The 27,370-nt window shown below is 34.9% G+C and overlaps 2 protein-coding genes across 3 annotated transcripts; one reads left to right on the top strand and one right to left on the bottom strand.

Moving 5' to 3' along the window:
• The first annotated feature begins 824 nt into the window (after positions 1 to 824).
• Positions 825 to 7,176, top strand: LOC129261110 (uncharacterized). Its single transcript, XM_054899156.2, has 4 exons — positions 825 to 992; positions 1,894 to 2,046; positions 4,456 to 4,523; positions 5,444 to 7,176. The coding sequence occupies exons 1-4, from the start codon at positions 926 to 928 to the stop codon at positions 5,621 to 5,623; spliced, it is 468 nt and encodes a 155-aa protein (XP_054755131.1). The 5' UTR covers positions 825 to 925; the 3' UTR covers positions 5,624 to 7,176.
• Positions 7,177 to 7,643: 467 nt separating this feature from the next.
• LOC129261287 (CWF19-like protein 2) lies at positions 7,644 to 27,313 on the bottom strand. Of its 2 annotated transcripts, none has more exons than XM_064099221.1 (11): positions 26,972 to 27,313; positions 23,695 to 23,823; positions 20,968 to 21,183; positions 19,472 to 20,398; positions 16,856 to 17,095; positions 16,101 to 16,241; positions 14,889 to 15,101; positions 14,045 to 14,161; positions 12,667 to 12,822; positions 10,763 to 10,945; positions 7,644 to 9,363 (listed from the first exon to the last, which is right to left on the bottom strand). In XM_064099221.1, the coding sequence occupies exons 1-11, from the start codon at positions 26,978 to 26,980 to the stop codon at positions 9,211 to 9,213; spliced, it is 2,484 nt and encodes an 827-aa protein (XP_063955291.1). In that variant the 5' UTR covers positions 26,981 to 27,313; the 3' UTR covers positions 7,644 to 9,210. The 2 variants fall into 2 exon arrangements, with proteins under 2 accessions (XP_063955291.1, XP_063955292.1); XM_064099222.1 differs by lacking the exon at positions 26,972 to 27,313 and adding an exon at positions 24,047 to 24,165.
• Between the last annotated feature and the right edge of the window lie 57 nt (positions 27,314 to 27,370).

Raw genomic sequence — 27,370 nt, 5'->3', positions numbered from 1 at the left:
TCCAGAAGAGAGTATTATGAAGATATGAGAAAGAGATTAAGAGTGTCAAAAAAAAGATATGTGTTATTCTGAAGAGATATGTTTGTGTACAGTATACTAATATACTATTGATTTTATTTTTTGTATTTTGTTCCATACATAAATAAAAAAAAAAAAAAAAAACTGGGGTGCCTTATTGTAGTATTTGCTGTATATTTATTATAATCTGTGCCTTTATAGTATACCAAAGCTCTTTCTCAATGTTTCCTCCATAATTTTGATAGAGCTATCAAAAATTAGTTTACATGATGATTAGTAATTATTCAACTACTTTTATAACATTTCAATTTCATCTAAATTCTATTACAATTTTGATATGTAAAGTGTGTTTATTTTGCTGTTATTATGGATATTAATGGAAATGAAAAGAAAAAGAAAAAAAAAATATATATATATATATATTCTCATTCCCTAAATTTTGACAGATTAAAAATTACAAGATGATTTATGATTTTTTAACTACTTTTACAATAATTATGTCATGATGATTTTGTTTGATATATGTTTATACAAAGTGCATTTATTTTACTGCTTTTGTGGATATAAATGAAATGAAAATGAATTGAAATATATATATATTTATATATATATATATATATATATATATACGATGAAATAACGAAGTATGTCCCCCGTCACGGAAAGAATATAATAATCAAACTAAATGAAGAATAGTCAAAGAATGCTCTAATATTCCACTTTAACTAGTTTCGTCTTTAATTCTTCAGAAAGAATTTATATATATATATATATATATATTCTTATTCCTTTAATTTAACAGGTATTGAGGGATCTGTTCCACTATGTCCCTCGGATCACCGGGCCTCAATTTTTCAGCCGTGGATTTGCAGAGCACAAGATCCTCTTGACAAGAGAAGTAGTTTCCATGGTGAGAAATAAACATAAGGATCTGACGAGAGGCAAAACTCCTTTGCGCACCATCGCCGAACAAGGTCAGATTCAAGGTCACTCTATTCATGTTGGACTGAATAAGTGGAAATTTCATTAAAAAATATTATGTATTCTCTGTAAACAATGTTCTTAATAGCTACAGAAACATGTTTTTTGTCAATATCTTTTTATTTCCTTTGTTTATTTAATTAGTTATATGTACCTATGTTTTATTTGAGTCGTGCCATTATGTTTATGTTGAATGTACTTTTTATCTAAACATGGTATATATTGCAAGTCAATCATAAAAAAAATGTGGGTCAAATGCTATCCGAGTATGAGTTATATGTGACACCTTAAGACTATTATGACTGTGAATAGGCAGTGAAATATGAGATTTGCAACTTATGTCAAGGCCCTATTTCACAAAAAAGTTGCTCTGATAGCAGCTCTTGATGGAGTGTTAACTTTCACTGGAAGAGCCAACCAGATACCGTTGCATAAAACTTTTGCCATAAAAAAGTCTGGCAAATTTTTGGCCAGAGTTTTTTTATGTGTAATTTTCAATGGCATAATTTTGTTTGCCAGAGTTTTTTTATGGCAAAAAGTTTTATGTAACGGGTCTCAGAAAGCAGAATTTTCATTGTTGTCATGATAGTTGACATTCCAGCAAGACGGTTACTATCATACCAACTGTTTATTAAATGGGGCTCAGGGTCCTGCTGCATAAAAGTTATCATTATGGTAACTTTGCTATCCTGTGGTAACTACCATGGTAATGATGCTCAACAGCCAATTAAAAGCAAGGACTCCGTGAAACGTACTCAGGATGGCAAAGTTACCATTTTGTGCAATGGGGCCCATTTGAGCACGTCTAGCTAGTCAAGTATGATTTGTGTTTTAAATGAGTAAACCTGACATTCTTCTTGGTTTCTAGAAGGAATGATGATTTTTTTTACACAGGTTCATCAGAAAGCATGAATTCTAGACCTACCAGCAGGAAGGCAAGGGTTCTAGATCCAGACGTTATCTTTACCGCCCATGGCAAAGATTTCTTGAACAGCACAGAAATAAGTGAGAGTGCTGAACACAAGCAATCAGTGAGCATCATCGTAGGTATGTTACTCTGGTTTCCTTCATGCTTAAGTTTCAGCATGTTTTTTTCAACAAAATAAAAAAAAATTTACATGTAGTTTCCATGAGGAAAAATCATTGTTAGAGATATAGGCCAGTTTTGAAGCTGCTGTTTATCGTTTAACCCTGGCTCAGCGCTCAGGCTTGCCTGCAGAGATGAAAAGTTACAGAAGAGGGATTAACCCCAGCCTGACGATCCCAGCATTGAGCAAACTCTTCCCGCTGTCATTTTTATTCTCTTTAATATTTTTTTTAATTTCTGGGTCGATTTTCTTCCTTTGAAATTTAAAATAAATTAACATGGGATTTCTAAATACAAGATGCCTTTGAAAACTTGATTAAATATCAAATACAGAATTTTCATTCCGAAGGACCTACTGCATGCAGAGCTGATATTACGTATTATTAACCGTATCAGACATCTGAGCAGGGCAACTTTGAAACATTGTTGCCTGCTTAAGACTGGGATCAGATGGCTGGTCAATAAAATTCCAATTGTTTATCCACGGGCCCAATTTATTGCCCGCTCAGGAAAGTCAATGAGAAAATGCGTGGAAATGTAGCGGGCAATAAAAGGCAGCGCTAATCCAGGTATTCTACGCGTTTTTGTACGCGTCCTTGAACCGCGCAGTGCTATACGTCATAATGGTAATCAAGTAGAGACAACGCTGGATACTGCGTCCCCAGGTCAGGGACGCGTCATTTCAATTACGTCACAATGGGAAAGTTCAGTGGACCAGTGGATCTGCTCAACATGAGAAACTATGGATTCTCAATAAAAAAAATTAAATATCTAAATTTTAACGATTTTTGCTCTAGATGTCTGATTTGGTAAATAATAGCAATATTGACTGGCCTGATGGGGGCGAAAGGACATATATCGCCCTCACTAAATTGATATCACCCTCGTCTTCGACTCGGGCGATATAAATCTAGTTTGGGCGATATATGTCGTATCGCCAAGAGGCCAGTCAATATTGCTTTATTATCACAACTGCTGTTTATTGTTTAACCCTGGCTCGCGCTCAGGCTTGCCTGCGGAGGTGAAAAATTAGATAAGAGGGATTAAATTGGTCATGCAGGGTTGAAAAAGCTTTGAAAAGAACTAGGATCCTCTAACAAAGTTTTTGTAGTTGGGGTATAAAACCGCAGTTCAGGGTCTGAGCAGCGGTCGTCTCCCCAACGAGGGTTTGACGTAATGACCGGCAATAGAATGTCTTTGATTATTCCACATATGTTCGATTACTGCTGTTTTTGCAACAGGCTCCTATTTACACACATTTCATGTTGTTAAGTTGTTCAGTGCCATCGAGTCGTTCTTGACTCCCAGTGACCCCACGGACAAACTTTCGCCATGCTGTTCTATTCTGTAAAAGCATGTTCAGTTCTCTCAAAGATATTCCAGTTTCTTTAAGGGCTTTCACAATTGCTCGTACGATCGTTTGCGATCATTTGGTCACAATATATGTTGCGCAGAATCGCAACGGTTGTAACATTTACACCAGCAATTGTGAAAGGGGCTTTAGTAATTCCTTCCATCTATTCCTTTATCTTCCTCTTCTCCTTCTGCCTTGTAACTTCCCAACCCTAATGTCCTGCTCCTACCTTTTGATCTGATAATGTGTCTCCAAAATATCTTAATCTCTGTTTTAAAACCATAGCCTCAAGGGAGTAGCTTGGTTTTATCTCTTCAAATATTGACATGTTTGTTCTCTTGTCAGTCCATGAAATCCTCAGCATCCCACGCCAGCACCATTATTTCAAATGCAGCTTTTTTCTTCCTCTCTGCCTTCTTTACTCTCCAGCATATACATAAGTTTTAAACAAACGTGGTAATGGACAACGTGAAAGCTTTCTATTGACTTGCCAGACATACTGGCCCGTATTCTGAGGTCAGGTTTAACTTAGACCATGGTCTAACTCTGTGCTAAAATAATGGGAAGCCTAAAGTGTCAAAATTTTTATTAAGTTGTATGCTTCTTATGTTTACTGTGCTCTTTTCTGATTCATCGATGATGCAGACAAAAATCTATTTATACTTTCTAGACAATTATGAATGATTTGAGAGCCAAATGAGCTGAAATATGATATCTCTACTGTTTTTTATGTAACAATTGGCTATCCATACTTAATTTTAAACCACAACTTTAAATCTGAGTTTAAGTTAAACCCGACTTAAGAATACGGGCCACTGTATACAAACTGTAAATGATTGTAAACCATTCATTTCTAGTTTAAATGAATACTCATTTCTAGTTTCGAGGAAAACAAACATATGAGCAACGTGAATCGCTTAGTTAACATGCCTATTGTTTCAAACGAATAATTATAATTCGAATGGTCCAGTATATTTCAGATTATCAGATTTTTACCAAAACTACTCTTTTACAGGCAAGACCCCAGTTCCCCTCAGAGGATACAGCACCCAAGAGTATTCACCTGACCTCCTTTTGAATAATGTGAGTTTATTGACATAGATATGATTTTTAATAAGTACAAATTCATAACAATTTGGCCACGTAGTTAAAGATTTCACTCAGAATATGTAAAAAATAGTATGACAAATGAAACACCTGAAATCATTATTGTAACTTAATTACATCAAGAAAAGTGAAAGTACTAGTATTTAAATTTTTTTCACAATCAATAAGCCTGCATGATGAAGAGTAAGCTAGTAACATAAAACTCCTTGTTTGCATGCAGCCTGTGTTGAATATCAGGGATGGAGGGGGGGGGGCAAAAAAAAAATTAAAAAATAAAAGCTTGTCAAAGTTTGACAAAAACATCCCCTTTTAAAAAAAGGTATCCACTGCTTATTATATTCCTGGGGTTTTTTTACTGTAAAATCTTAAAGATGCCATAACATGATTTTTTTTTAATTTGTTTTGTATGGCTCACCATTAATGAGGGAAAGTGAGCTAGTAATACAGGCTCAATCAGTTGTATGCAACCCGGACTATCATTGTGCTATAAAATTGTTTTAATACTTTATAAAATGCTGTAATATTTTTAAAAACATCTCTTTACATTTAATTTTCATGTTATTGCAGGGCTCCATTATATGAAGCTCAACATTACCGACAAATCCTCATAAGTCTTCCAGTCAATAATGCCGAGGCTTTTATCGATATTACTCATCCTTGCATAAGTCGAATCTGATGGGACTGAAGAAATTTATTTTATTTAGAAAAAAATGAACATATGTAAACCTTAGAATATAAATGATAAGATGACGTGAAAGGCAGTCATTAGACTTAAACGATTATTTGACTTGTGCAGATCGACTTGGGCAGGTTGACTGTAATTCACTTTAATGTCTGCTATGTTATTCCCATACCAAGGGAAACTATCACTTCACGAATATCATTTTTATCAACAGGATGCTCAGACTGATCTGGAGACTAGGGTCACATTGTTGGAAGAAAGGGTACAAAACTTGGAGGAAAGGCTTCTCAGGGAACAGAACATGGAGGTACAAAACTTGGAGAATGAGCTACCCAGGGTACAAAACTCGGAGAACACAGTAGAAGACTTGGAGGACATGGCACAAGTAGACTAGGCGGTATATAGGGCCAAATTGAATACTACGAGATAGAAGCGCAGGTATGCTGTATGGGAGTTTCATTTTTGATATATATCAAAAATAGAAGGAAGTGTAGGAGGGTGCCTTGAAAGACAAATAGGACAAAGAGTGTCGGTGTGATCCTTCTTGAAAATAAAACCCTTAGAATCTGACTGGTTATAGCACAGATGTATGGGTGTCAGTTCCAGATGAATGGTATAGGGAATGGTATGGTCAAGCAGATGGGTAGGCAAGGAGAAAGAGATGGTACTTCTTGAGAATAAAATAAAATTCAAAGAAGCTATAAGGTTATAGGACTGCTGTATTTGTGTTAGTTCTGGATGAATGGTATAGCTATAGGGGGAAGTAGGAGGGTAGGCAATAAAAAATACTACTTCTTGAAAATAAATTGAAATTAATTGAAGCTTTCAGGTTATTGGACTTCTGTACTGGTGTTTGTTTATTCAAATCAACTTTTTGTTGGGATGGAATTGTTTTTTGAAAATCTTTCTGATTTCATTGAGTTTCTGATAGGAATATAGACTGGACACTGTCTCTGAGTTGGAAGAATCAAGTGATAGCATCAAGTCATAGAAGTGTCTGTGCAACTCTTTAGCCAGTATAGGAAATAAGTATTTGACTTAAGATTCATACCGGTCGCTAGATTGAATACTTTTGTTTAAAAAATTCTCTATTCAGGTCAATAAATTGGCGAACTAAATCCTGAAGGTAACCATGGCTCAGAATGAAGCAACATGAATGTACATGTACTTGCGGAAACATCAAGTTTGGACCAACTCATACAGTGAAGCCTCTACATTGCTTTGGCCATGTTTTGTACTTTGAATTTAAGCCACCCCTTAAGGGAGACAAAGGGTTAATGTTTTGGAGATTAGAAGTAGCAGGTATCGCATTTCTTGAATAATGAAGATAGCGAGGAGTTTGATTTATGGTTTCCAATGAAACAAATAAACTCCAATGAATCATTTACACTCACTTCAATGCTGTCAGAATCAAATATTATAGATGGCAATCAATATTTTAAGAGCATCCAATAATTCATGGGCGCTTTTACTACGCGACACTTCCAATTCATTCTGAATAGCCCAATTGATGTATATTAACACAATCGGTGGACTTGTTAGTTAAAAAACGGTAGGCTCATTAAATCTGTAACCTCAGTAACGCATGTCACTTTGGCAGGCTGTGAGAAAAGCGTGCAATCGTTAGACGCATTCTCAATATATGTGATGAATGCAAGAAATTTGCATGAATTATGGTGTGGAACCACAGTTTCAAAACTACCTTTTCGCTTTTGGGGCCTGTTTACAATATGTAGATATTATTTGGGTACAAAAATCTCAAACTGGCTTAAGTGAGTTAAGTACTTCAATCAACCTTAAAATGATCAGAGGACATGACAGGATTATATTTTTATTGTTGGCATATCCTTTATTCTTGAATGTAAATTGCGATTCAGTAAATATGTACTTTATGTATCTTTCTTTTTCCCTAAAATAATGTTCTTGTTTTGTATTCAAACAAGGTAAGATTTGCCTTATGATAGTAAATGTTCTGTTTAAGAATTAACTTAAGATATCTCTGTATTCATGGACTCTGTGATGACATGTTTCTATTCTAAAGGATTGTAATTAATCTTCATATATATATGTGTCTGTGTACATCATAATTTACTTAAAGTTGCATAAAATGCAAGTAATGTACATGTGTAAAAAGAAAAAGATATTTTATTTATTGATGACAATTATTTGTTCTCAGGAATGTAAAAAATATATATTTTCATTTATGTTGAAAAAAAAATCCTTACAATTTGGATTCTGTAATAAAAAGTCAATATTTGATATTTGTAGTCTGATTTTGTATCATTGTCAAGAGAGAGGGGGAGGGGGGGGGGAAGAGAAAGGAGAGAGAAAGAAAAATAGATGACAATTGGAGAGAGATTACAACAGGATATTTGAAGATATCAGTTCAAATAAAGAGAATCAGTAACAAAATATCCATCTTAATTAATTTATTCACAAATAGCAAGAGGTTAAAAATAGGAAATATCCGTTTGCAAATGGTATTAAATACATTTAAAAATTCCACTGATCATTTAACTACACTTCTGTCATAGAATTGAATCTGCATAATCTCCCAAGTTTTTCAGACCAGAGGCCTGTTTCATAAAGAGTTATAACTGAGCCATTATGGCAACTGCCGGGTATCCTTGATTTTGATTGGCTGCTGAGCCCTGTTGCTATGGTAGTTGCCATAAATGGCAAAGTTACAACAGTTGTAACCCTCTATGAAACAGGCCCCAGATTTAAAGAGAAAGAAATCCTTGGAACAAGTCAGCTTGTGTGAAAACAGAAAATTAAAGAATACAGTTTATGAAAGTTTGAGAACAATTGGACAAGTAAAAATAATGTCATGAGCATTTGAATGTTGAGATCTTCCTTTTGGAAATGTGACCGCGATGTGTGACGTCACCCATGAAAAACTCTTCTTTGGAACCTGAACAAAATATCCGCCAGAACATTTCTTTTGATCATTCTAATGATAGTACATTGTCCTCCCATAAAAAATAATAAAAATAACACATACAAATAGACATATTAAAACTGACAATGAAAGTGAAATATGGACGTAAATAATGGGGAAGTTGTTCATTTGACACCATACATCTTTGTCGCATTGCCAAAGGGAGGATGTCTCCCAGATCCAGTATATTTCAGGGTTGGGCAAAGTGTATCAGTCCCTGTACACAGTAAGAATGGCGACTGATCGTTGGGCCGAGTTCTACAATTCGGTGGATTCACAATACGGTGCGCCATCTATCAATTGCAGCGGACAGGCAATGCCTCATGGGAAAAAGTTTACATCTGTTGTGCCTGCTAGTACTATAGTGCATGCATGCATGTGATTATTCAGTGTTGGCTGATGCGGCTCAGCCGGTTGGCATATGCTGTCTAGTGTCCAGGAGATGGGAAAAAAAATTGCTCGCATATTTCTTTGCCAAATTTATACCGTTTTCAGTGAATTGTTCCTCCGCTTTTGCCATATGGTTTTCATTTTATTAAGCATCACAGTTACATAACAGTACACTAGCACTGTGCGCTGCCTGCGTGATGTGGACCGCGAAGTAAGACAGTTGGCCTGTTCACTGCAACTGATACATGGCGCACCATATTGTGAATCCACCGAATTGATAATATACAATAGTCAATGCAATCTATCATTAAAATCAGCCCCAAGATCAATCATTAAGTGTTATGTTAACAGGGCCCAGGGCAGTCAAAACAGTAGTAAACTCCATCATAGCACATATCTCCACGGTTCAACAATCATCAACTCTTCTCCCGATCAATTTTCTAAGACCAATCAAAGGGTTCCAACCCTAACAAAATTCCTGGACTTTAACTTCAACTTCTGGTTTGGCCTAAAATTGAGACCTGGCTTGCCTCCATGATTCAACTCTTCTCCACCTCAATTTTCCTAGTCCAATGGCAGGGTTATATCACTGGCAGGGTTCCTAGACTTTAACCTGCTGGTTTCACATAAAATTGAGACCCGGCAGGTCTTCAACTCTTCTCCCTATCAATTTTCTTAGTCCAATCAAATGGTTTCCACCATTGACTAAGTTCCAGGACTCGTTTACTCTGGTCCTGAAAGTTCTCCTTGGGCGGGTGTCTCCAGAGACGAGGTTCAACATCAAGAAGGCCTCCAATCACTTCCTACAAGAAAAAAAACGAAAAGGATATTCTTGATTATTACACAAAAGTAGCGCTGATTTCTTGTTTTCTGGTGTATCAAGTATACTGTATTCAGTTGCATGGACGTTGAAAGCCGATTGTAACAGAAATGTATCTGATATATTGATAGATTTATATATAATATACCTTTCCATCAAGAAAATATTTCCTTTCAAACATAAAAGTCAAACATAAAAGTTCAATAATAAACAACATATTCCGTGAGAAAATCGGTGACTGAATTAAAAAAGTTGCAATTTAACAAGAACAAATCTGATTAAGCTAAGACAAAAAGGAAGTAACGGTACAGAGGAAGTTTGGCTAAAAAGCAATGTTTGTATTAAGAGGCAAGCCCCTAGTGACTTAATTTCAACATGAAGAATATTATGTACAATAATAAACAAAGAGACAAAATAGCAAAGGAATAGGATGTGAGAAACAGAGAACCAAATAAAATAAATAAACTATAGGTGAATAAAAGACCATTCAAGGGCTGATAATGTTATATAAGTATACAAACTTAGAACAGCTTCAACCTCAATTAATGTCTTCTGTAGGTTTTCAGAAATATATGTATTCTTTAAAGTCTCTTGTTTTAAGCTAGTTGGTAGCAAGAATATCGCAAGCTGATTACAATGTACATATAATGCATATACCATTCAAGTACCACCATACATGTTTAAGGGGAATTCCATCTAAATAAAAAAAGTTGATTTGAATAAGAGAAAAAAATTCTGATTTTTTTTTATCATATGTAAAGATTAAAAATACATGACATTTTGATTTTTTTTAAATGGAAATATAACTTGTTCTTCTTTCTGGCAATTTAATGTTTTAATTTATTGTTTAAACTTTACCATTTCCACAAAGGCTTCATAATAAGTTCCTTTCCTTGAACCTGCAGCTACCCATTAATTACAGAAGATTGCGAACAGTCCTTTTCAGGACTATCACATTGTGATATACTTAACCAAAACCCAATTAACTATCTTAACTCATATTCAACTACAGAGAAGCACTGTAACCTAAGAGCAACCTAAACCTAATTATCAGTTGGGTAGGAGCACAAAAATGATTTCCCTCTTACAGTCTCTTGTTTCGAGCCAGGTAGTAGCAAAACAAAGGTAAACCTGAAGATACTGTCAATTTTCTCTCAATATAGATAATTTTGAGACAAAGTAGGCTAACTAACACTAATTTTCTTTGGCCAAAATACTAATCCCAGTTGTATAAATACTCATATAAACCAATTACAGTTCCCTCTGCTCAAACGGTGTACAAATCACTGTGGGATAGCATGCAATATAAGACTGACAGTGTCTACCTGCCCAAGAGCGATACTTATACATTTTACAGAAGATCAGGATCTTTAGGCTCTTACCTTTCCAAAGTAATGAGGGAAGACTAGTTCATCTTCAATGACATGGGCAAATCCGCCATCGAGCCCAAAATCAACACTGAAGAAGGGAAATCCCCTAGGAACAGATCTACGGATGTCTTTCTTTCTGGTGTCGATCAGCTTCTTGTTCTGTGTCCATTCTGACTCGGATTCCTGTATAGCTTTCTGTAAACAATCATTGATATATATCAGTACATAAATATCGCATACTGCTGCTGGAAAATACATAACACTGAACAATTTGTGTCCAGTCTCATACATTTCTATCAATAATTTACTAGCCATCAACCTTTCCCGATCACTTTTAGATTTCTTGGTTCATAATTCAAACTAATGACCAGGGGTTAGTCACACGAAGCTTAGCAATTGATAACAACTTTTCAAAATTGATTGCATTGACTACAGTGTACACTATCACTCATGAAAATCAATTGTTTTGGATTATGAAATAATTTATCTTTACTAAAAAAAAATCCCATACCATTCTACTTCATCAACATCATTATCATCATCATCATCAATATCATCACAATCAGAATCATAACTACCATCATCATCAATACCATCATCATCCTCCTCCTCCTCCCCATCATCATCATCATCATCTTTGTTATAATAATAATCATCATCATCATCACCTCCATCATCATCATCAACATAACCATCCTCATCATCCTCATTATCATCATCATCGTCATCATCAATATCGTTACCTCCATTGCCATCCCTATCATCCCTTTTCTTCACAATGATTTCCTTACGTACATGTACCTCCTTTCTGCTTAATATAGTCTGTTAATCATATCCAAATTTACCTTTGTTGTGGGTCTGTCATGCTTTCGAGCATATTTAAAGGACAAGTCCACCCAAACAAAAGTTGATTTGAATAAAAAGAGAAAATCCAACAAGCATAACACTGAAAATTTCATCAAAATCGGATGTAAAATAAGAAAGTTATGACATTTCAAAGTTTCGCTTAATTTCACAAAACAGTTATACGCACATCCTGGTTGGTATGCAAATGAGGAGGCTATGACGTCATCCACTCACTATTTCTTTTGTATTCTATTATATGAAATATGAAATATTCTAATTTTCTCCTCATTGTCAAGTGATACAACGATTAATTCCTCCCTGAACATTTGGCATTAGCATTGTTTAATACTATATAGTTCAGTCAAGTTGGTCCTTATTGTCAAATCTATAAAAAATGAAATATTGTATAATTTAAAAAAAAAAAGAAATAGTGAGTGATGGACATCATCGACTGAGTCACCTAGTTGTGCATGTCACTGTTTTGTGAAAAATAAGCGAAACTTTAAAATGTCATAACTTTCTTATTTTACATTCGATTTTGATGAAATTTTCAGCACTATGCTAGTTTGATTTTTCTCTATTTATTCCAGTCGGCATTCTCCTGGGGTGGACTTGACCTTTAATTTTAATAATAATGGGTTTTTTCACCATTAGACTATGTTGAATGAACAGATACCAATCTGTATATATTTTTATTTGACCACTTAGTACTGCATCTTTGAAATTTATTTATATTTGTTTGACTCTCATCATCTATTATCGAGATGTATATATTTTGCAAAACTATTTTGAGAAACTTTGTGTCATTTATGAATGCAAAAGTAAATAAAACAAACAAGTGTATAATCATTGGTATGGATATGACATGTTTCCTTGATTTCTGGTGGTTGAGCACTGTTACTACGGTAACTGCCGGATAAAATGTCAAACAATACCTTTCATGAAATGCTCCCAAGGGGTTAGTAAAACAAATCAAAGCTATTGATGATGGAACAAATTTTTACTGTTGATTACATTGACAACAATGCTTACAATCACTCGTAAAAAATAAATTGTACAATCATGCTTACCTTGAAGTAGATGGGTGCCATTTCTCCGAGCTCTCTAGGGATGGGAAGACATTCAATACACATATGCCTCTGCTTCATAGGATTCATACAGGTCTCAAGAAACGCCACATCCATCTCATGGTCCTCAAACATCCTTGTTAAACCCTTCCGGAACACCTGAGAAGGAAGAAATTACAAGTAAACTTGCATAAATCGACATTCTATACATGTAAGTCTAATATTTGTCAAAGTCACAGAATATTTTTCAAAGACCTGGGGAGCGTTTCATCAACAACTTTGTCCGACAAGTTGTCAGAGCTGACAACTTTCCTTGAGTTTGATTGGCTGAGAAGCACTGTAAACATGATAACTGTCGGATAAAACAGGACTTGTCGGATAAAACTTCCAATAAGTCCTTTCAAGAAGTGTTGATCTTGGGGCTAATTATTATGATTGATCATACACAATAGTCAATGAAATCAATAATGTAAACCAGCCCCATGATCAACCGCTACCATAACTGCCCGGAAAGCAGTAGATGGCAGGTTCGAATCCCACTGGTTCCAATTTTTTCTGACTTATGATTTTCATCACAGATCGAGCCTGCGATCTTAAACACATAGGAGTAATCCTGAAAGTCTGTTTACAAACTTTGTTATGTTATTTCAATTTTTGATGAAATCTTCAGGGATACATTTTTTTTTTAATTGATTCAAATCAACTGTTGTTCAGGAGGGCTTAACCTTCAATTACTGGCCGGAATGAAAAATGAGAACAATCGAAAGTAGACCAATGAGTTTGGCCACCATACTGTTGACGTTATTGTTGCGAGAGAGAGTTGCAAGCAAAAATTTATTTTTTTTTGGTGCTACTTCACAACCAATTGCCTAAATCTGCAACATTGGGTAGACTTAAACATTGCAGTTAAGAGGGGATTTTGGAAGCTCCTTTATTGTTTTCCACAGCTCTTTTGAGCATTTCAAGGATGATATTGCCCGAAAAAAGATTACATACTGATATTAGATACTATATTTCAAACGTATGTAACATTCCTTTGCTAAAAACTGATTCAGTAACTTCTACAATATGGAAAATATATTCTTGTGCGTGAGTATTGAACAAAGAGCCACTGATACGTGTGTGGAACCAATGGGATTTCCTTTCATGCAAATATGTGCAGGATCCATACAAAAACTACATGCGGGGAACTGCCAACAAAAATTACCAGTGTGGCATAGACTGTGAAGGTTGATAAATTTAAATTATTTTTCTAGAAAATCGCCAGATAACGTGAGTGGAATACCAAATAATGTCTGACATGGATATAATTCAATGCACATTTACAGATTTTTAAAAAATCTCTTTGTATGCGAATTTGTCAGATAAGAGTGAAACTTACCTGTATTTCAGCCCACACATCTTCATCTAATGCTGTACTAGCTACCGTATGTTGCATTGGAACAATATAGCACTGTCCTTCGGAAATACACCTTGTCTGTGGCACACACAGATACACCTGAAAAGAACAATATTTTGATTATCTTCACCTGCATTCCAACTATTTATTTATTTATTTATTTCTGATATTTTGACAGGGTAGCCCATTCACCAATAAGTAGAACTATTGCATCACCATGATAAATACGCAGTAATTATGTTTCCAAGTAGCTCAACAAGTACCTTCCTATCATAACACTTTAGTTTCTATATCTATACAAATAAAATTATAAGCTAGTTTATTATCTGTATTATCAATAGTTATCTCAAAAGGTATATATAAAGACTAGCTAAGAGACCACACACAGCATTGACCAGATCACTATACATTTAAAATGACATATATTGCTCATTTACAGGAAATTTTGTGTTCAATGTCGATTTTCAATTTCAAATAGCAACATGAATCATGATTCAAAATACAATATAAAAACACGATTAGCAGTGCACCGGTTAGGGTAAAAAAACTGTAGCTTATTACATGTCAATCATCTTTTTGCCCCACTTTCAAAAACTAATATCAGCGCAGCTTCCACTGCAAGAGCATGTTTAAAGAAGTTTCTGAACTCATTTGAGTTCAGTATCACATTTTTTTGCATTTGCGAATGCTGAAGATTATAAAATCTAAGCTGATCGAGTTCAAAACGCACTTTTTACAGCCTTTGAATTTCCCTCCGAATTGAGACCTGAAAGCTGCTTCTATGACCGTGAATGTGGGAGATTGAATACACCCTTTGATAAATTACCTTTAACCCGAGTGCTACAATCAAATGCTTCTTCATCTCTTCACTTTCAAGACAGAAAGGACACTTGGACAGCCTGGACATGGTATGCTGATGGTCAGCGATGGCCTTTGACCTTTCACGTTCCTCCACCTTTGACTTGGACTCGGCCTTTGCTGCTGATGAAACAAACATCTCATCCAGGGTGTTGAACTCCGAATCAAGCAACGCTAGTTTCTGTTTGATAAAAGCAATGGTTATGGTTGTTTGCGGATGTCAACGCTTTTATCACATGTAATCTTCATAAGGGCTGGTTACGTTTTTAAAAGAGATGGGGGGTGGTTTCACAAAAGTTTAAATCTGACTAAATTTTGCAGTTGTGTGTGGTTTATATCGCATCACCACTTTGGTCATATCACACTCATTTGACATCCACTGATGCATACTGATCTTTGAGATAACTCATCAAATATCATATGCACTCAAGCGTGACTTTCAGTCAATCTTAGCACTTTGTAAAAAAACGCCTCTTATTTGGAATACACATGCTAAGCTGATTCCCGACCAATGCTTGACAAATTTTATTTTACTATACAGTGCAAATGAATCAATAGTTAACACTTTTAAAAGGTACCGGTAATTCTAAAATTTACAATATGGGGATAATTTTTCAAATACATTCTTGGGCTTCAGTCTGTAAAACTGTAAAAAAAATGGGAAATAAATGATCACAAATCCAAGGAAAGGCACATATGATATAGAAAATCAATGACAACTGAACAGTGCATACTGCTATGTTAACTTATTTCACTCAATTGTATCTTCTATGAAATCCTTAATTTTTATTTGCTGTTGAGCACTGTTGCCATGGTAACTACCACTGGATTTTAATTTACTAAAATAGTATATGCCATGCGGTTCAGACCAGGGCCCCATCTTACAAAGAGTTACGATTGATCCAATCAATCGTAACTCTATGGAAATCCATCAGTGTCATAACTTCTACTACAGGAAATTTGTAAAATGTCCTTTGTAAACAAAGGAGAACGCACCAAATTGTCAAGAAATCAATGAATTTATGGATACACATTCATATCTAGAAAAATTTTTGAACAAAAAAGCATTTTATATGTTGACGTTGCTGGCCGTCCATAGTTGCGTTTGATTGGATCAAGCGCAACTCTTTGTAAGACGGGGGCCCAGATATCATAGGAAGAAATATTCTAGGTCGATTACCTTGCTGGCTACTTTGTTGAGAAGTCTATTATGATCATCAGAAGATCCCATCTTTTCTCTTCTCACCATTGTCTCCAGGTCAACATCATCATCATCTGCAAAGTATCTCTCCCTCTCCCCTCCCTTGTCGTGGGTTACAATCTATGCAAAAGATAAAAATTGAAAGGCTAGCAAACAAGCATTCATAATCATGCTGCTCCAACAAGGTACTTATAACATAACAGTACGTTGTCTCTCCCCTCTGTAAAATCCCCTCTGTAAAATTATATCTCAATAATTCCATAATTACGGGCTAAGGATCAGACATGAAACCATTGTACCTGAATTTTAAAAACCAGTTGACAATAGTTATGTACTTACCTGGATGATCAAAAATTCAAAATCTTTGTGAGATAACAATGTCTCTATACATAATTTCAAAAGCAATTTTTACATCATTATCCATCAATAACACAAAAAAAATCATCTTGCAAAATGACATGTCTGTATTCATGTTTCAGAAAAGATACTTAAACAAAATAAGAATAAAAAATGTCTTTGCATTATACTTTACAAAATGCCATACAAATAACTTAATATAGTACATAAAGAAGAACGAATACTAGAATGCAAATTCGCTGCAATACCATGCTCATAAAAAGACCATCATCCTTGTTATCTGATCAACTAAAATTTGACAATCAAACAATCAACAACTCATAATATTGAAACACTTTTATGTCTGGGCTATATCTTGAAATTTGATACAAACTCACATTCTTTTTCTTCATCTTCTTTCCACCTGTAGGGGGAGCTGTTTGCTCGGCCAGCGGCCAGCTCTGTCCACTATGGTCAGTTCTGGTCAAGATGACTTCTTCTCTTTCTTCATGTGACCTCTTACCAGTCTTCTTTGAAGGAGCTTTCTCTTTTTCCTTACTCTCCAATTGCTTTGTCTTATGGGCAACCCTGGCCTGACGAGCACTCTCAATTTCTGCTTTCAGTTTCTGAGCGAGGGCCTGTCGAGAGGAATAATTTTATTATTTTTTAGAACAGCAATTGCAGATTTTTATACAGTCATTTTTTACAAAATACATTAAGAAAGGAAGTTCCATGCAAAAGCACATCATAATGAAATTTAGTAACTGGAATAAAAATAACTTATATAAATTTTTTTTTTCATACTTTTGCCCCAATGGGCAAGTTTATTTACAAAAAATGAACACGTTTACAGAAGTCAAATCATATACATTATTCAAACAAATGTTTCAACATACTCCATTTCAAATTAAAATCTTTCCTTTTTCCATTCAAATCATAAATGTAACATTCATCTAAATAATAAGTTTGTAATACCTTCTTAATCTTCTTAAAATCAGGTACAGTCTTGTTCAACCTCGAGAAATATAATTGTTGTTTTACTAAAATGATAATACAATTCAGGGCATCATTTCGTTTTTCTTTATATCCAAACAAAATATTCTGTGGAGCAAATTTAAGAATAAACATAGGAGATGATATCCACGTTTCTATTTTACTCCAAATATTTCTACTAAAATTACAGAAGTAAAAGAAGTGTTCAATTGTTTACTTTACAGTATAACAAAATGTACAGCACTCAGTATTGGTGATCTTTAGTTTGAATAAAATATCATTTAAAAACACAATTCTATTGAAAACTTTGTATTGGAAATATTTTATCCGAATGTCAGTTGTAAATCTGAAAATCATCCTATTAAATTCCGGTATTTTAGTGTGATCCAAAATAATATTTGAATTTTTTCCCCATTTTGCTGCAATAGTTTTGGCTGAATCTTTATTTCCTATCAAAAGTTTGTATATACTTTTACACCCCTTTTTATCACTCATTATAGGAGAAATATAAGGCATAACAAATGGTTCACATATTCTATGGTCTAGGTTTTGAAATTTTCGATTAAACACACATCTTAGAGCCTGAGAAATTGAAAAATATTCCAAAACATTGACTTTTAAACCAAACTTAGATTTACATTCAGTTACAGATATATCTCCTTCTCGATCTATTAAATCATTAATAAATCTTATACCCTTTTCTTGCCAGTATTTAAAATAAACAGACTTTCCATCTATTTGTATTTTACTATTTTTCCATAAAGGTTGCGCTAACCAATTGATATTTTCAGATTTTTTAAACATCGAAAATAGCATGGCAAAAAACTCTTTCCAAAATGGATTACTAATCTTTTCCGATATGTTATAAAAATATTGATCTCCATAAAACAGATGGAAAGGCTGTCCTGAAGAAAATCCTAATAGACTTTCTACGTCGTCACATTTTCTCAATAGAATTCTTCTCAACCATGTCAATTTTATTCAGCCAGGCACAGGTGACGCCAAACAAATAATAATAATAATAATAATTTTAATGCTTTGTTAAAACAATCTATATCTATCATTTTCAATCCCCCTTCTTCGTATGAACCAAGGATTTGTTCCCTACTAATTTTGTCTGGTTTTCCATTCCATACAAATTGAAAAAAATTAACTTTAATATTTTTCATTAGTTGAGCCGATGGACTGGGGATTGAAAGAAAAAGGTGATTGAATTGAGGCAATAAAAGGGATTTAGCCACTGTAATTCTACCCAAAGGTGTAATATTTCTCTTCAACCATGAAATCATCTGTCTTTTCAATTTATCAAAAATCCTATCGTAATTGAAATCTGGAATCTTGTTAATATTCACATGAAAATCTGTACCAAGATAGCGGAAATAAGTATCCTTTATCAAGTTTACTTCTAATTCAATGTTTAAACTGGTCTTTTTCAGGTTACCCAAAAAAATAATTTGCATCTTTTGTGAATTGAGTTTAAATCCAGTAAATTCAGTGAAAAAAGAAATCATCTCCAACACTTTTTGAAAAGACTTATTTGAGCCAGAAATGAATAAAGCCGTATCATCGGCATATTGAAGTATTTTGAATTCTCTTTTGCTTACGCTGATTCCCTCAAACTGGTTTGAATTTCTTATCCATAATGCAAGATTTTCCACACACATAATGAAAACTTAATATATGTTTACAGATAAGGTGAGAATCTAATTTATGTGCAAATCTAGCCTACAGTTATACCTTGAAGAACATTTTATTTTCACTTTTGTCTTGGTTTTCCAGTACCAGGTGATAATGGAATATTAGAGTATTAGTGATGACAAAATAAGATGTAATTTGTGTAAATGATTATTAGATGAAGGTATCGTCATTATCAATGCTTTTGCCATCAGCATTGCTATGATGACCCTTCTCATCAGCATCATAATCATACCAACCATCATCATCATCGTCATCACCATCATCATCGTCATCAACATCATCATCACCATTAGCATCATCATCACCATCATCTTCCATCATACCTCATTGCCCATGATCTCTGCTTTTACTAGCTTTGCACCAAGCTGGTTCATCTCAGTATCTGATAAAATCTTGACTGGACTCGGACTCCTCTCTTTCTCCTTGTTCCCTCCTCCAGCATCTCCTTCCCTAGAATCAGGAGATGATGATCCTGATGAACCTGCATCATCACTGTGCTCTTCATCACTATCACTTCTTCTCCGAGACCTCTTGGAAGATGCAGATGATAACGAAGGTAGCGGTGGTGGAGCAGATGAGGAGGAGTGGTCTTTGGATAAGTGCCTATCATCCTTCTCAGGTCCGTAGGTGCTAGACTTCCGCCATCCTCCGGATGATGAGGGGCTTGATCTAGCACCTTCCCTTTCATCATCAGGTCTCTTGAATCCCTGCTTCCTCCAACCCCTGCTGGAGGAACTTGATGCTGGTGGAGGTTTCATTCTGGAGGAGGAGGATCTTGAATGAGTTGAAGAATCATCCTCATTCTCTCCTGGTTTCTTAAACCCAGTCTTTCTCCAACTTGGTAGATCATCATTCCTACTACGTTCCCTTGACGATGACCCTTCATCATACGATGAGCGTGATCTATGCCTATCGTCTCTCCTAACACCTTCATCCCGGGGCCTTTGGAATTTTGATCGCAAACTGTCACCGTCATCTCCAGGCTTCTTGAAGCCCCTACTGGACAAGTCTCGCCTGGAATCAGAGTCATACCTCTGGAATTTATCCCTAGATTCATATCTATCCTCTCTATCCCTCCCTCCTCTGTCATCTTTCCTTCGATCCCTCTCATCATCTCTCCTTCCTCCCTCTCTTCGTCTGCCATCCCCATCATCATCCTTTCTCTTTCTCCATCCTGGTGGTGGTCCTCTAGAATGTCCATCACTTGCTTCTACTGCCTCATCAAGCAGTCTCTCATATTCTGCAACAGACTGTCAAAATAACAAATTGAATACATTGGCAACATTGCTATTCAACTCAACATATGTAATTGTTATCATTTCATTTATCCAATTTCATCAGCATTTCATTTTCTATATTTGTCACAGCAGCGTGATAGATAAGAGAGGATCTTTATTTTGTCTTATTAGAATCTCAAATGGTTTAACCATCACATATTTGATAAAAACCAGTATGTCAGGAAATGTACATTGCCTTTGAAAACCCAGCGTTTAACAGTTTTTTTCACAGCGTTTTTCCCTCAAAGTGATTACAAACCTCATTTACACACTACAATTTTCCTGTGATTTCATTCATAGTTCTACTGATTATCCTTATTCTTCCCTGCATTTGAGAATCATCACTAAGTTACATATTCCTTATACTGTATACATACTACGATATACACTAATTATTCTTTTCTTTTTTTTTCAATTCTCATTTATGGCATGTGCTATCACGAATGTCTTAGGAAAAAGGTCGTTGACCCAAGAGCCTCTCATGATAATCAACAAATAGTGGTGCATGTATTGAGAAACATATATTAAATTAAAAAACTTACCCCCCACCGTTCAGCCACCACATCATCTACTGGTCTACCACTCTCCCTGGCCTGCTCGACTGCCCTCTGGTAAGACTTCTTAAGCCAGCTGACACCTCCGTCAACCCCATGTCCTACCTTCCTGGCTGGCTGAGGTATTTGGTGGTGAGAGGTGTCCCGTTCCTCTGGCAGGCCTGTACCACCATCCTTCCAGTATGGATTCAGCTCTCTGGCAGACTGCACAATCAAAATTTTCCAGCAGATATTGACGACTTCATCTTGTAATCAAGTTAAATCTAACTATTATACAAAAATTTTATTTTATTACGCAACTTATTTAAAGTGTGAGCCAATTCTATTCCTGTAGGCACCTTATTAAAGTGTAGCCAATTATATTTTCTTAGGCACTGTGTTTAATGCGTAAGAGAATTATCACTTTATACCTAATAAAATTGTAAACCTAAAGCATAGCAAAGCATAGCCAATTCTAGTTTTCTTTAAAGTGAAAGTCGATTCTAATTTCTCAGGCATTTTATTAAAAGTGTACGCCGATCTTATGTTTTCCTTAGGCACCTTATTTAAAGCGTAAACCAATTTTATTTTCTTAGGCACCTTATTCGAAGTGTAAGCCATTATGTTTTCTTAAGCAGCTTATTTAAATTGTAAGCCAATCCTATTTTCTTAGGTATCTTATTGAAAGTGTAAATCAATTCTATGTTCATAGGCATCTTATTTAAAGTGTAAGCCAATTCTATTTTCTTAGGCACCTTATTCAAAGTGTGAGCTATTTTTTTTCTTAGACACCTTATGTAAACTGTAAGCAAATCTTTCTTTTCTTAGGTATCTTATTTAAAGTGTAAACCAATTCCAATTTCTTGGGCGCCTTATTTAAAGTGTAAGCCAATTCTATGTTCTCAGGCACTTTATTTAAAATGTATACCATTCTATTTTCTATGGTCAAGATATTCAAAGTTTATAAGCCAATCTTATTTTCTTAGGCATCATCCCGGGGGTATTATTTAAAGTGTAAACCAATCAATTTTCTTAGGAATCTTTTTTAAAGAGTAAGCCAATTCCATTTTATCAGGCACCTTATTTAAAATGTAAACCAATTCTATATTCTAAGGCACCTTATTCAAAGTGTAAGCCATTCTATTTTCTACGGTACAGATATTCAAAGTGTAAACCAATCCTATTTACTCAGGCACTTTATCTAAAGCATAAGCCAGTTCCATGTTTAGGCATCTTATTTAAAGCAAAAGTCGATTTTATTTTCTTAGGCCTCTTATTAAAAGTGTAAGCCAATCTTATTTTTTCTTAGGCACCTTATTTAAAGTGTAAACCAAATCTATTTTCTCAGCTTTAGGCATCCTATTTAAAGTGTACGCCATTTCATTTTCTTAGACACCTTATTTAAAATGTAAAACCAATTCTATTTTCTTAAGCAGCTTATTTAAAGTGTAAGCCAATCCTATTTTCTTAGGTATCTCATTTAAAGTGTAAACCAAATCTATTTTCTCAGCCTTAGGCATCCTATTTAAAGTGTACGCTATTTTATTTTCTTAGGCACCTTATTTAAAGTGTAAAACCAATTCTATTTTCTTAAGCAGCTTATTTAAAGTGTAAGCCAAATCTATTTTCTATGGTCAAGGTATTCAAAGTGTAAGCCAATCTTATTTTCTTAGGAATCTTATTTAAAGTGTAAACAAATTCTATTTTTCAAGGCATCTTCTTCAAAGTCCCGGGGGGGCCACTTCCATTCACGAGTGGATACCATGCGCGACCATGGGGTCTCGAAAAGCACCCTAAACACGTAATTTCCATATTCTGAAAATGCACCCCTTAACAAGTATTGGCGTGTGAAACCCTACCCTTAACAAGTATTGGAAACAAAACGATCCTCTTGGCAAATATTCCCTGAAATGAACCCCTAAACAAGTACAGGAATGTTTTATTGTTCCTTCGGGTTCCTTCGGGTCCTTCGGTCGTCGGCTTTACCTTATTTGGTTTAGTACGACCCCACCTTCTACACCTCGCGCAAATCGGACTCTATAAACACGAAGTGTTGGGGCAAAAAGGACATCCTTTATAAAACATTTTAATTTTGTTTTATCCTCCCCGCAAATTCGACCCTAAACACGTAATTTTCTTAGCGAAATAGATACCCTTTTTTCATTATTTTTGTGTTTTTGACACCCTTATCACGTTACGTACGTAACGTGCCCTATCGTGAAAAAGACATCCTTTTTACGTGTTTTTTTGGTCGCGCATGGTATCCACTCGTCAATGTAAGTGGCCCCCCCGGGTTCAAAGTGCAAGCTGATTCTATTTTGTTAGACATCTTATTTAAAGCGTAAGCCCATTCTATTGTTAGGCACCTTATCAAAAGTGTAAGCCAATTCTTTTTTCTTATGCACCATATTTAAAGTGTAAGCCAATTCTATTTTGGGGGACCTTATCTAAAGTGAAAGCCAACTTTATTTTCTTAGGCACCTTGAGCATAAGCTAAGTCAGCATTTGTCTGGAAATACATTACATTCTTATCCCTAGTCTATTACAATGAACTTGAAACATCTCAACAATGAAAATATTCCATGCTTTAACTTCTAATAAAAATAAGCAGTGTTTTTCATAAAGCAAATTTTTCACTGACTTATGTGTTCTGAGCCAATCAGATGCAGGGATTTCAGTAGCTTATAACAATAGTTACCACTTCTTGTTTCATGAAATGCTCCCTTGTATACTCACATAATCTGCATCAGCAAGGTTCTGTGCCTTTTCTCTTTCCTTCTCTTTCTCTGCATTCTTCTTCTTGCGGATATCAGCCAAAGATGTTGCAGCAGTCAGGAACGGACTCTCTAACCAATTTCCTTCCCCCTGTAGGGAAGAGGAAAAGAAGATCCATTAATCTCCCAATCTTCTTCACTTCACATTCACTAATTACTTGACACTGATGCTGAGAAATATACCTGAAATAAGCTTATTTGAAACTGACACTTTGATTAAATAAAATGTTAGAAAGTCAAAAAGGGGCCTAAGCTTTCGATCCTAGCAGAATCTTCGTCGGAGGCAAAAGGACAAACATATAAAGTGGAACAACCATAATATAGACCACAAACAAGCTACAGCAACACTAGAAACAAGGAGACAAAAGGGGCATTAGTGAGTAGAGAAGACCAATCAGGTTAGTGAAGGGGATGAAAGAAAAGGAGTAGGCAGACACAAAGGGAAGTTAGTGTAAGTTGATTCAACGTTCATGGAGCCTATTGCAGAAAAGGCCCCTTTTGGGGAGAAGGGTGACTGTGAGGAGGGATATACATGTAGAAACTTTGAAGCCCTTATTTGAATTTGCAACATTCACCGTAAACCTCTATAACTTTATAATAAAATTCATAACTAAAGCAGCTGTATGAACAGAACTACAGGGGTACCCCATTATTTTTGAAGTAATAAAACAGGAGAAAACAGACAAAAGGAGAAGTGGCAAGAAAGAAGGAATAAGTATCAAAAGAGAGATCTGTGCTGTGTGACTCTATATATCATAACCGCTGTTTCAAACAATTGAGAAATATTATGTAGGCCTTTGTGCCCAACCCCCTCAAAATACTGCCCTTGAAACAGCAGTGAAAGAAAAAGCGTGATGCTCCATTAAAAAAACCGGTAATAAATTCTAATAAATAATAGGGCTTCATAACACTTGTTACAAAAAATTGGTATTATGATTTGCGAATTATATTCCTTTGACTACCAGTTTACACCACCTTCATCAAGGTCGATTGTAATTTTACTTTCTTTACGAGTTATAGTTAGAACTTATATTGAACATGCAATAGCAAATAAAATATGTCATAATGGAAGGGGATCAATAACATGAAGATGAGCTCAGAATAATATCTAAAAGAGTTTTCATTACTTATTGACAAAATATTTGTGAAATTCAGATATTTATAATAATTTACCCAACTCTCACTGTCCTATTCATTCAATCAATTCAAAGACTTTATCATTCAACCACTTAATACAATTATCAATAATTCAAGAAATTGTGAATGTACAAATATTAAATAAATAGAAATCAGTTTAAAAATATGAAAATATTAAAACATAAAATGAATAAGATACATCCACCAAGTTAAGCCAATTGAATCAACTACAATTAATGCATAAAGATCTTACCCTAACTTGATGAATTATGTAAAACAAAAAGACAAAAAGAAGATTACAATATGGGTACAAAAGACATTAAAAAACACTTTTTTCAAACAAACAAAGGGCATTCATGCTGTTGCTACGGTGATCAATGTATGCCACTGGCATTGTTTACTATAACAAACATCCTTGGAAACATGGAGCTGGAGCATAATGTCATATTCATTAACTTGAAAGCCAGCACAGTCAATATATAGGCCTACTGAGGAAAAGATAATCTAAAAAGCAGATCTTGGATTTTCTTCTCTCTCTTTAGTTTCAAGAGTAATTATCGAGAGGAATTGTCAATATTACAGAAAATTTGTCACAACGATATTTTATTACAACCCAAGTTAAAATGAAACAAACATTCATTGTTTGCTTATAAATATCAGCAATGTCTTGTATGTTTGTTTGTTTTGTGGGAGCTGTGAGTTTTACATATTTGTCCTAGCCTAATACATTCTAATTCATCAACAAGCATTTCATGATGATGAGAAGATGTATGATTGTTTTGAAACACCTATTATAGTTAAACACATAATTATATATTATGCTCTTGTGTTAAATTCTTATGAAAATGACCACTCCTCCATACATGTAATTTAAATAATATATGTATTAATTGCATTGTTATTCCAGCTTTCTTGCATGGGAGGCAGGGGCCATCTTTTCATTTCAAGCGTCTAAATCTTTATACTTCAATAACACGAATTGCATGAAAATATTATTTCACAGGTCACTGAGTGTACACATATATATGTAACACAATGAAGTGAAACCCTTTTTACATCTATTTTCCTGTAATCATATATACAAAACACAGCATACACTAATAATAGCAATTGATCTCTGAATATGCACAGGGATTCTATCAGAGATAAATTCCAGGATATGCTTTTAGGTATTAAACACGCAGTAGTTTTCAAAAGCTATATTTATTATGGTGGAAAGGATGATGCGGTTTGTGCATTTTTTCAATAAGCCACTCCAGCACTGAAGCTTACAAAAGAGACAACGACAAAAGGCCCGATCAATAATTCACTCCATAGTCAAAGAGCCACCACAGCCTGGCCGCCCTATTGGCTGCTCAGAATCTGCGCCCAACTTCACCCAAGCTTCCTGCCTATTATTCTCCAAGCAGTGCAAACTAATTTGCATATAAATAGAACTATTGATTTAGTGGTGAATATCCCCCCCCCCCCCTGACCTTTCATATGATTAAATCCCTTTTCTCTAATCCTGCCCAACCAAGTCAGGAAGTCTTTTGTTAGCTACCAGTGGCCCTCAGCTATTGAGGTCTGATGCTCCTTTCAATTCTCTATTCTTCTAATGAGAAAGAGGGGAGAGAAAAAAGAGAGAATGGGTATTCAGAGATGACAAACCTGCAGTTAGTCTAAATAATCAGACTATTATTGTGAGGAAAAACCTATACACACTTCAGATCACCAATATTACATGTGCTTTATAATCATATAATATAATATTCCAAACTGGACAGAAAAGGATTACATCAACTCCATATTAATTATTAGGATAAAAGTGTGGCTCAGTTGCAATTGAAACAGGGGCTTATTACAGAAAAACCACATGGTTAAATAATATTAATAATGATAATAACAATAATTATAATAATAACAATAATAATACTACTACTAATAATAACAAATAACAATAACAAAAAGATAACATTAACAACAAGATAATAACAATGATGATGAAGATGACAGAGATGATAATGATCATCAAAATGATAATTTGATATATACGATGATGGTGAGATTTAATATGTGAAACATTCCATGAGGGTTAAAAGACCATAAGATAAATCACTTACAGTTCCCATAGTAACAAAACTTATATAGACCAATCAAAACCTTGAAGGTATTTCAATACAAAGTGTCAATGCATAAAGGTGAATGTAAAGGTCCCTGTTTCCTTCTTGATATATAGTGAGAGAGGTACCGGTATCAAAATCTGATTATGGTCAAACTATATTTTTCCCCAAATAAAAAATCAGATAAGACACTTGTAAAAATAAACTTGGCCGAATAAATCTCCACCAACAGTTAAGACTGGATTTAATTTGTTGTTCCTCTTGAATATACACAGTTTGAATTAATCAACCCCTGTGCAGGTGATACCTGGGGGTATAATACCGGTATCTACAATTATAACCCCCACCATGCTACTTTTTTTCTGCAGCTGGCATAGCAAATCAGTCAATAGGGTCTGA

This window comes from Lytechinus pictus, chromosome 5 (genome assembly GCF_037042905.1).
Source record: "Lytechinus pictus isolate F3 Inbred chromosome 5, Lp3.0, whole genome shotgun sequence".
Taxonomy (NCBI): domain Eukaryota; kingdom Metazoa; phylum Echinodermata; class Echinoidea; order Temnopleuroida; family Toxopneustidae; genus Lytechinus; species Lytechinus pictus.
This window is presented reverse-complemented; position numbering and strand designations above follow the sequence as displayed.